This window comes from Pygoscelis adeliae, unplaced genomic scaffold (assembly GCF_000699105.1).
Source record: "Pygoscelis adeliae isolate BGI_AS28 unplaced genomic scaffold, ASM69910v1 Scaffold1123, whole genome shotgun sequence".
Lineage (NCBI taxonomy): Eukaryota > Metazoa > Chordata > Aves > Sphenisciformes > Spheniscidae > Pygoscelis > Pygoscelis adeliae.
The window spans coordinates 55,878-65,742 of record NW_008824507.1 but is presented as its reverse complement, the minus strand read 5'-3'; the positions used below and the strand labels follow the sequence as shown (position 1 = coordinate 65,742).

The following is a 9,865-nucleotide window of genomic DNA, read 5'->3' as shown; positions in this document are numbered from 1 at the left end:
AGGAGAAGAGGAAGGAACTGCGAATGAAGGTGAAAAGCAGAGACAAAAAAAAAAGGGGGGGGGCGGAAGGGGAAGAAAACAAGAGGAAGACTATGTGAATTTAAAGAGGAGGAGGTGGCGTGAGCTCTGGCTGGCGAAGACGGCGACAAGCTCCAGGCAGAGCCGCTCGCCTCCGCTCTTTCCGTGCGGGGACACCTGAGCTGGACCCTCTGGGCGCTTCCAAAAAGTTATCGCCCGGTTTGGGGCTGCACGGATGAAAAACGCTAGCCATCCTCGGGCCGAAAGCCGAAGCCGAGGGAAGACAGACTAAGAGGAGAGCCCCCCCCTCCTGGTCCCGGCCTCGCCTGCCCGGGCAGAGGATTACCAGGGACAAGCTCAAAGGATGGGGAGACATTTCTGCTCCAGTCCGAGAGCTCCGCTGGGACAGGACGAGAGGCGTTTCACCTTCCCTTAGCGCGGCCAGGGGGCACGGAAAATTCCCACGTCTCTGCTGAAGGGCAGCAGCAGCCTTAATTACCTCAATTCGTCGTAAGCGCTCCTGTGAGCGGGCAACTAAGCAGTTCGTCTGTCTGAGGCCGAACAACCCGGCTCCAGCTTTTCACGCGCTCTGCCCTAACGAGCAGCATTTACAAACCCTGCTTCGGGCTAAAGTCTGAGGAATGACGGGGGGCAGCTCAGATCTCCAGGCCCTCAAACACTGGCCGGGTGGCAAGCAGGGAAACGGAGCTCCCGTATCCCAAATCTGAGAGAACTCGGGTGCAAAAAGGTGCCGATATGGTTTTGGTGAATTACGTTGAGGCGTGGGAGACTCCTCTACCACTTTTCACGTCGGTGACCCTGAAAGGGTCACGTAACCCACAGGCCTCCTCTGCAAACTGGGGACAGGACCACGAACCTCGTTTATAAAAAAGAGTTTGAGGAGCCACCCCACCGGTAAATTACTTACTTGGCAAATCCAATGAAGTCTTCGTGGTTAGTGTTGATGTAAGAGAGCTCAATGTCGATCAGCAGGAGGATCTGGAAGGAGGTTTACGCGTTAGGAGTCCCCCAGGGAGGGCTGAACACCCACAGCTCCGGCACTGCTCGGTCAGAGCTGCCACGGAGCCCCAGGGTTGTGCCTGGGGACACGGGTGACCGCGCAGGAGGTGCCAGAGCCTGCAGCACGCCGCATCGCTGCCGCGAGAGGGAGCTTTGGGATCGTGAGTGGGGCGAGATGCCGGGCGGCCGGTCCGGCCCAAGCACCGGCTGCTGCGGAGCCCGGCCAGGGCTCGCTTTTGTCCTCACACGCAGCAGCTTGGCTTTCTCCCTGCTCTCTAGCCAAGCCGAAGATCACGTGAGCTCACCTGGTCCTTCGTTTTGCCTTCCCGTTCCCTGATGTGAGTGGTAACGATCCTCTCCGTCTCCTCTCGTAACCTGGGGTAGGAACCAAGCTGAAAAGAAAGGGAGAAGGCCGGGGAAAAACCGCTGCTGATCGGAACGTGGCAGCCTCCAGCGCTCACCGCAGAAAGCCAGCGACAGGAGACGCTCACGAAGGGGACGGAGGACAGACGGGACCGAGCCCCAGTTCTGCCGGGAGGACACAACTGGGGCTCAGGGGTGGAAAAAGCGACAGACTCGATTCTCTTCACTAGATCCGACAAGATCGGCAGAATCCCCTTCCTGGGGGCCTTCGAAGCAATGCCAAACACACGAATCCAGATTTTTTTTTTCCTCCCGCCCTCGGACCCCACGGTTAAGCAGATCCGGGTTTTCACGGCACGGAGCGCGAGCTACGGCTAAGCAAGGCAAGGGAGGTGGGATCTCAGCAACAGAGGAGCGGTTTTAGCCTTCGCTGTTACGGGGGCGAGCAAACACCTGTGCAATATGTCTCGGCAGGACCCGTGCCGCGAAGCCGAGTTAACGCTACGTCTGTTTTTGCCGGCATTTCCGACAGGCGTTCGGGTGTCAGAAGGACACGGCGTCCCCCAAAATTAGTGACAACCTTGTGGTTGAACCCACTTTGGTCGGCTGGGTCCTGGGAGCAAATATATTCCAGATGTTCAGATTAGACAAAAAGGGATGAATTAAGACCCGTTACCTTTTCGGCACACTTTTTAATGACCGTGGCCAGCTCTGAGACCACCAGATCAACACACTTCAAACTGGGCTCTTTAAGCTTTACAATCTGTTTTTTCACTATGGCTTCAAAGGCCATGTCGGGCGTGAAGAGCCCCGTCCTGCACCGTGCAGAGAGGGAGAGCGAAACACCAAGTGGAGTGCAGGGGCGGGGGGGAAAATAGCAACAAAGACAGAAAAGAAAAGAAAAAATGAGATTTTTTTTTTTTAAATTAAGGTTAGTAACGTGCAAAGGAAAAAGCTGCAGTGCCTGCCTGAGAAATTCCTTTGGGCCCCTTGGAGCTGTTGGGGTGATCGGTCCCCTCTCGGCTCCCCTGCGTCTCGCAGGCAGCACGGGCAGGCTCAGCCCCGGACCCCAAACTCCCCGCGGCTTCGGGGGCTGTTTCAGTGATCAGAGGGTGTCTCGCCTCCGCGCGTACGGGATGGCAGTGCGGCCTGAGCGCAGGAAAACCCCCGCAGAGGCTCCTGGCTTCTCTCTAGACTGGATTACTCAGACCCAGCTCTAGGAAAACTCCGAATTTCAACTCGGCTTCGGGGCAAGAGCCTCCCTGAGTATCTGAGGCGGAAGGAATTTCGGCAGGAAGCGCTGGCTTCTTCACGTCACCCAGATCACAGTCAACCACGCTGGAAACGAGAGAGAGCGGAGAACTCCTGACCCGCCAGCAAAGCCCCACCGGTCCTACCACTGACAGAACCAGCTCAGCATTTAAACTGTTCTGCTCCACAAAAGCACTCTGGGCAGCAACCGTCGCGGATGCTTGCGCGTTCTCGCCCGTATGTAGCTAAATTTATTTATTTTTTTAAATAACGTAAGCGTTGGAAGGAGAGGGGAGCTGTTTTTCCTGCCCTCTTTTCAGTCTAAGGCACATCTTTTGGTGCTACCAGAACGAGATTTAAAAAAAAAAAAAGGAAAAGAAAAAAAGAGTCACTCTGAGAAGCCGGTTATTAAATATGGAAATGGGCCGTTTATCCAGGGCCCTCGCACAGCTTCAGGGTAATTAACGCTTCCACGGAAAAAAGACAATTGGGGGGCGGGAACCTTTTGAAATTCAAACGCGCTTGTTATCAAGCAGCTTATTAATTGCAGGCGTTGAACTGCCGGATTTATAGGCATGCCACCAGACTGTTCGCTGGAACTGCCGTCCCCGGCTTTTGTTTCCACGTTCCTGGGACTCCCAGAGTGCGGAGAAGCAGCAGTTTAAACCGCAGCTTGGGAAAACACGTGCTAAGAGAGGTACCAGGATCCAAGAGCAGCCTGCCCACCTGCCTGGCTCCTACCGGGAACAAAGCCCCGGCCGGCAGCACCCCCTCTAACCTGCCGCCGCAGTCAGGGCCCCGGAGAGCCCCTCGCCGCGAGAGCCGTGCTGTCCCCGGGAGGGTGACAGACATGGGAAGCCAAGCGTCTTGTCGAGCGTGCCCAGAAATCCCGACCCTGTCCGTCGGGATGCCCGGGAGGCTCGGGGACCCTGCCAGCGCTGGGCGATCCGTCCTCGGCATCCCTGACTCACGGACCGGCCGATCCCCTCCAAGGGGCATCCAAGGACTCCAAGTTAGGAGGCACGAGTCAAAGCTCAGAAGTAGCCAATTTGCTCAGGGGGCTCCCCGATTGTATTATTTTTAATTTTTTTCTTTTGGAGGGGAAACCAGGCAAGGCAGGCAGGTTAGAGCATCGCTCCTGCTTCCCCATCCCACTGGTAGGAAGGGGCTGGATTGCCTCCAGCCGGTTCAATACCTTACTGGTACACTGTCTAACTGTATTGATTAACTCCTGAATAACGAGGTCGACACACTTCAGACAAGGCTCTTTCAGCTTCACCACCTGCTTTTTCACAATGGCCTCGAATGCCAAGTCTGGGGTGAAGAGCCCCGTCCTACAGGAATCCGCAGGCGGGGTGAGAGGGCAGAGACATGGCAGAGAAAAAAACAAAATGGGTGATCAGGTTTGGAGGCGATCGGCTGCGTCCTGGAGAGCAATTCCTTCCCCAGCGCCGTGAGCTGGGGCGGCCCCGGTCTTGGATCCACGGCATCGCTGAACCCTGCTCTTCCCCCCCACCGTTGGGGCTGCCACAACCCCTCAGAGGGGACGGGGTGCCGGCACCGCCGCCCCCCCCACCTCGTGGTAGCACCCTCCAACCCCTCCAACACCTCGAATCAGGGCGCTACTTCCCCCCACGAATGAGAGCGAGAGCCCAGGTTCATCAGCACCGCAAGGAAATGGGAATTAACCTTTCTGGTGGTGTTTAGGGAAAACGGATACACCACCAGCAGGCCGAGCGACTCCTCGGGGAGAGGAGAGCGTTAAAGCAAAGAGAAGAAACTCTACGTTTCTCTTTTCCCATCCCAGGCCAAGAGGAGGAAGGGCATTGAACGCCATTCCTCTTCGGGGTCCCTAATCCTCCGCCCCCCCCCGCGACAGGTCTGCGCTGGACGGGCTGAGCAGCACCCACGCAGGACGCACCGCTCCCCAGCGAGGCAGCTCCTCCCCAGCACACACGCCTACAGCCAGGGCCTGGAGCCCTCCTTTAGCGAGAAGGTTTAACTCCCGTTCCCTACCTTTCTCTCAAGGTCATTTCTTCCCCCGCTTACAGGAATGTGAGAGGAAAGATAAAGGTTATTTTAGTGGCTGAACTGAAGGCACAAAGGGAAATTTTTCAGCTCAGCGTCTGCGTTGCAGCCTCCCCTGGGTTCTCCGGGGAGCGGGGCAAGCCTGACTCTGCTAACCGAGACCGCTCGCTACGCTGGAGTGACACACGGGGTGGCCGAGCTACCCCCTTAATTCCCTCTAAAAGGCAAGGAACGTCCACTTTCAGCAAACGCTGGTCTCCACACCACACCGGACGATGAGCTGACAGTGATAGGTATCACCTCTCCCTCGGCAGGAAAGCTCCCATCACACGCATCCCGCGGACCAGGCTTACTGATCTACTCTAAGGAGATCAGGATCCGTGACCGCGCCGCTCCGATACTTGCCTCACACCGTGGATGTTTTTAATTGCATAGCTTATTTCTCGCCTCAAGTCCTTCTCGTCAAACTCCATCTGAATAAGGGAGGAAAGCCACAGTTAGGTTTTTACGGCAAGCAACTTCTGGCAATCACGTGGGCGCGCAAGCGGGCTCCTGCTTCAGCCCTTCTTTTGCAGCATCGCAAGAGGCCGCTGCCTGCCTGAAGCACTCATCGCCTTCAGCCCACGAGGCACTTCACAAGCAGGTTCGGAGGCTGCTCTCTGTCCTGGCCAGACTGGCTCGCTCTCTGTGGTTTCCTTACCCCGCATCTTGAGATCTTTCTAGTACCCTGGTTTGATATCCTTCTCCCTGCTCTGCAACCTCCCCGTTGCAAGCCCAGTGCTCAAGCCAGGCATCGCCACCCAGAAAGGACAGCCCGCTGCATCCAGCGAAACGCGGGACCGACTCTAACGAAACGTCCCCTCCTTCGGTAAACACCTCCAAGTACCAGGAAGGGAAAGGCACCCCGGTGCTGAGGGACTGCCGGGGCTGAGCCGGGCTTCAGCTCCACGTGGATGTCGCAGCTGGGTGAGAGGGAGTTCAGCCCATCCCAACCACGTGCTGCTTTCCGTAGGAACAGAGCCTGCCCGATACTATCTAGGCAGCACACGCGCTCCCCAGGCCAGCTTTACCTTCACTAGCTCAAAAGGAAATCTCTCGTGGAAAATGCGATTGATTCTGGCACCCCCGGAGAGTTCGAGTGTGTCCACCTGGTCTCCTGAACCTTCGATCCGCTTCTCAAAGTCCACACCGAACTGCTGGACCATTCTGTGGAGAAGCAACGGGATTAAAGGGGCGCCAGCCGAGTACAACGGACGGACGGATGGACAGACGCCCAGACCGCCTCTGACAGCCAGCACCACCCCACCAGCTCTGCTTCAGCTCCTCAGGGCTGTGTAGAAGTTCTCCCAATTCCCTCTGCTGGAGTTGCAGAAGCAAAAACCTCCCTTTTGCTGTAGTCTAAAGAGCACGTGGGCAGGTCGAGGACGGACACAAGTTGTCCTTTCTAATCCCGAGACCAAACCGTTTGCTTTAGGACAGGGGGGTCACGTACGCAGAGCACAGCAAGCACGAGACGCTCAGCGGGCATTTCTGGGAGAGGCTTTCCTTGCCCTTCCCAGCAGCCTGCCAGACAAGCGCCAGAGGACACGGAATCTCTCCTAGGTGCCAGCTTAGCACCGTTGGAGTTGGCAGGGCCATCCACCTGCACCGCTCGCTCCCAGTGACGGGGCTATTCCGGGCTCTTCCTTGGAAGAAGCCACCGGCTGAGATAAATGAGCCTCGCGCGAAGAGCAGAGTGAGTTTATTTCTGTGCCAGCGACGTTTCTGGCTGGGAGAGGTGAATCTCCTCTGCCAGGTGAGGCACCGGGAACGCAGCGCTGAGCGAGAGAAACCTACTGTAACAGAGCTTTGGTTTTTCGCGTGGGGTCATCGGGGCGGAAGTTTTTGTACTCCTCAACCTCCTTCTCCAGGGAGAGCAGCTGACTCTGAAGTTTGCTGCGCAGAGACGGCAGCGTCTCCCGAATGTGGTTGGTCAGTTGCTGCAAAAGAATCGAGGTAACTGAGACCCCCCTCCTCTGCACCAGACCGCCCGCAGGAACATCCCCCGTCCGTCAGAGATAAAACACCGGCACCGCAAAACACTCCGGAAGGGAACCAAGCCTACCTGGTTAAGGACCTTCTGCAAATGCGGGGTGCCCATGCGGTCGGCCATGTGCCGGTAAGCCGGGTGAGAAAGGAAGAACTTCCGCTCGGCTGCCAGCGCTGCCCTGATGTCCTTCTTACCGTCGATGTCCTTCTGGCTTCGGTTAACGACGCCGATGTAGCCTGCAAGAGGACACGTTGGCTCTTGCTACGGACAGGCCCAGCTGAAAGGTGTCCGAGCAGGGCCGTGCAGCTCCGTACCGCCATCCACAGCCACTTCTCCCGGAGCAAAGGGCGGCACGGAGGGCCTGGGCTCCCCAGCAGACACCGGAGAGCACAGGAGCTGCCCTTCGACTCGTTTTGAAATGCCACTCTCTCCACGCGAGAGACGAAGGTCGTGGGGGGGAGGATACGGGGCGACGCAAAGCCTTCGTGGTTCATTATACCTCTTCGTAAAGGAAGCAGCTTGTTCTCCAGCACGTCTCTGGCATCCGTGCCTTCATCCATCAGATCCAGCTTGGTGATGACTACAATCGTCCGCAAGCCTGAAGCGGCCACACAAACGAGCAATCGATTAATCTCATTTCACAGAACGCATCAAAAGGAGGCGCGCGGGTGCGTAACCAGAACAAACACGGACTCGCCAGCCAGGAGTGGAACCGCTGGCCCTTCCTCAACTGCCAGAGGACGGAGAGTCCTCTGTGAGAGGAGGAGGAGGGATAAGGAGACCCTCTGGTACCAAAACCAGGGAACTGATTGCCGAGACTCCGCCGCGACAGCCGCTGAAGGCTTTATCACTCCATGCCTGGGCTGGAGCAGCGGCATGGGCAGAGACAGGCAGGAGGACGCGTCCATCTTACCTTGAGGATCGACTTCTTTTGCCATCTTGAGCGCGTCCGAGTTGGCCAGGTCCATGTTCGCCGGCGTGACAGCGAGGATCAAGCTGCTCTCCCTGCTGATGAACTGCAGGATCATGTCTTTGATCTGGTACTCGATGTCCTGCGGTTGGTCCCCCACCGGCACTTTGGTGATACCCGGGAGGTCGATCAGAGTCAGGTTCAACACTGAAAGGACAAGAGACCGCCCGCCGTTCGGGGTCAAGGGCCTGGCGCTGGGAGCTGTCAGTCCTGCAGCCGGATCTCTTCAGAGCTGCTGACAGATCCACCCCTCTGCAAGCCTTAAAATCCCCTCTCAAGGAAGAGTTACTGCTGTATTTGCTCAGGGGGTGGCCCCGGCAGCCCCCATGGACCCCCAGGCTGGTGTAAGAGCAGCCAGACACACGTAGCAGCCAGCGTTTGCTTTTAGGACACAGGCTGGGCTAAATCCCACAGCCACCGTGTATGCAAATGCCGGCTTTTCTTCTTTCACAGTGTTTTGACACACGGAGGCCCGGGGCAGAGAAACAGCTCGCTCACCATGCGGCGAATAGACGCGGAGGTTGATGGGGACGGGAGAGATGCCTTTGTTCGTTCCCGTCACCCTGTCGGTTTCTGCTTCGATCTCCTGCCGCACCTCGTCAAAATCTGTGAACTTTTTGGATTTGCAGTGCAAAAACTCAGCATATTCTGGAAGAGGTTAAAAAAAAAAAATTAAAAAAAAAAAAGGAAAATTTGGCCATCTGGAGCCCAGCGCAGGACGCACACCGAGATTCAACTGGCTTAGAGACATTTCCACATCGCAAAGCAGAACCAGCCAGGCGCTTCGGTGCGCCACCGAGCAGCCAGGCAGGATCGGTGCGCCAGAGAGGCACCGAGGACCCGCCCAGGGATTAACCTGGTTGCCTTCAGCCTCCTAACTGGCAGCAGCCCCAAATAAACTTGGCCTAGCCGCTTCCTCTGGCTGAAGGAGGAAAGGCCGGGACGATGGCAGCCAGCCGGCTCGGGCTGAGCGCGCTGACTCTCTGCCTGCTGCCTCCGCGCTGGCAGCAGCTGCTTTGATGTGGACTTGGGAGTTACGTTTCCCTTCGCCAAAAAAGAAACTGCCCTTGGGTGAGATGCTGGCAGGCAGCCGACGCTGGCTCCAGCTAGCGAACCTCGACATCAGAATGGCCGTGTTTGTTTTCACCCGGGCCTGTTTGCTTTTCAGTCCCCGCTGATTGCTTTTAAATGTTTTATTGCCCAGACTCCTAACTCTGAAGAAAGCTCCGAGTCTTCAGCTGCCAAGATGCTCTGGTGCGCCTGGGAGGCAGGGCAGCAGCTGGCAGCACCCCTCGTGCTGGCAAAAGGGCTGCAGCCGGCGGCGGGGAGGCACACCGGTGCCGGAGACCCGGGGGATCGGCTTCGCACTGTCCGGCAAAGAAGGACCGGCGGCGCTTCCCGGCTCCGGCAGCCCCTTGCCAAGAAGGAACCGCAGCTTCCCTCCACCTGCGCTGCGAGCTCTCTTTTATCGACTCATTCGCTCTCCAGATTTATCACTCCATTTCGCTCTGCCCCCGCAAGCCACCAACCCCAGCCGAGCTGCAGTCCGGCGAGGGGCCTGACTCCGACCCCGGGGCAACTCTGCCTCTCCCCTCCGAGCCCAAGGAACCCGTGGCCAGGAGACAAACATTAACCCAGCCCCGGCTCCTCCGCGGGGAAGATGCCTGGGGAACAGAAAAGCAGCCGCTTTTTCTGGGCCTCTGTGCAGTCGCCTTCGGGTACCTGAGATTTTCTGAAAGGGTTTTGCAACCCGTTAGTGCAGGAGAAGCTTCGAGGGGAGTGGGGAAGCCGAGCAGAGAGGTGAGGGGGAAGAGAGAGCGCGCTTCCCTACAGTCACCGGAATAATGACTCCCTGGTTCCTGCAACAGCTCCTCGAAAAGGGATTTTAATAGATTTGGGGCCACGACTTGCCCTGAGGAGAGGGATGGTGCAACTCACTTCCTCCCTCCAACAACCCGTGCGTGGGGCGAGGGGAAATACCAGCCCTACCCTCGCTCTTCCACTCCTACTGGTTCCAGCACCTGATGACCCCTTATCATCTGAAGGCCGCGACTGTCATTTTGCAATCCCCTTACGTGTTCTGGGGACCAGAAACTACTAATTACTTGATAAACAGGTCACCTGAATAAAGGCGAAAGGAGGCTGCGGAGCACGGCTCTGCAGACCGCTCCAGCTCTGCCAGGACT

General features: G+C 57.4%; 1 protein-coding gene across 1 annotated transcript in view; it reads right to left on the bottom strand.

Moving 5' to 3' along the window:
* Positions 1-9,865, bottom strand: part of DNM2 (dynamin 2) — a gene marked incomplete at its 3' end in the record, with an annotated part of 27,781 nt that overhangs the window by 13,542 nt on the left and 4,374 nt on the right. The window contains exons 3-12 of the mRNA XM_009321554.1: positions 8,178-8,327; positions 7,623-7,826; positions 7,209-7,307; positions 6,785-6,945; positions 6,517-6,659; positions 5,751-5,886; positions 5,086-5,153; positions 3,848-3,986; positions 1,344-1,430; positions 947-1,017 (exon numbers count right to left, since the gene is read on the bottom strand). Of these exons, the coding sequence (XP_009319829.1) occupies positions 947-1,017; positions 1,344-1,430; positions 3,848-3,986; positions 5,086-5,153; positions 5,751-5,886; positions 6,517-6,659; positions 6,785-6,945; positions 7,209-7,307; positions 7,623-7,826; positions 8,178-8,327 (1,258 nt within the window). The remainder of the gene's footprint in view (positions 1-946; positions 1,018-1,343; positions 1,431-3,847; positions 3,987-5,085; positions 5,154-5,750; positions 5,887-6,516; positions 6,660-6,784; positions 6,946-7,208; positions 7,308-7,622; positions 7,827-8,177; positions 8,328-9,865) is intronic.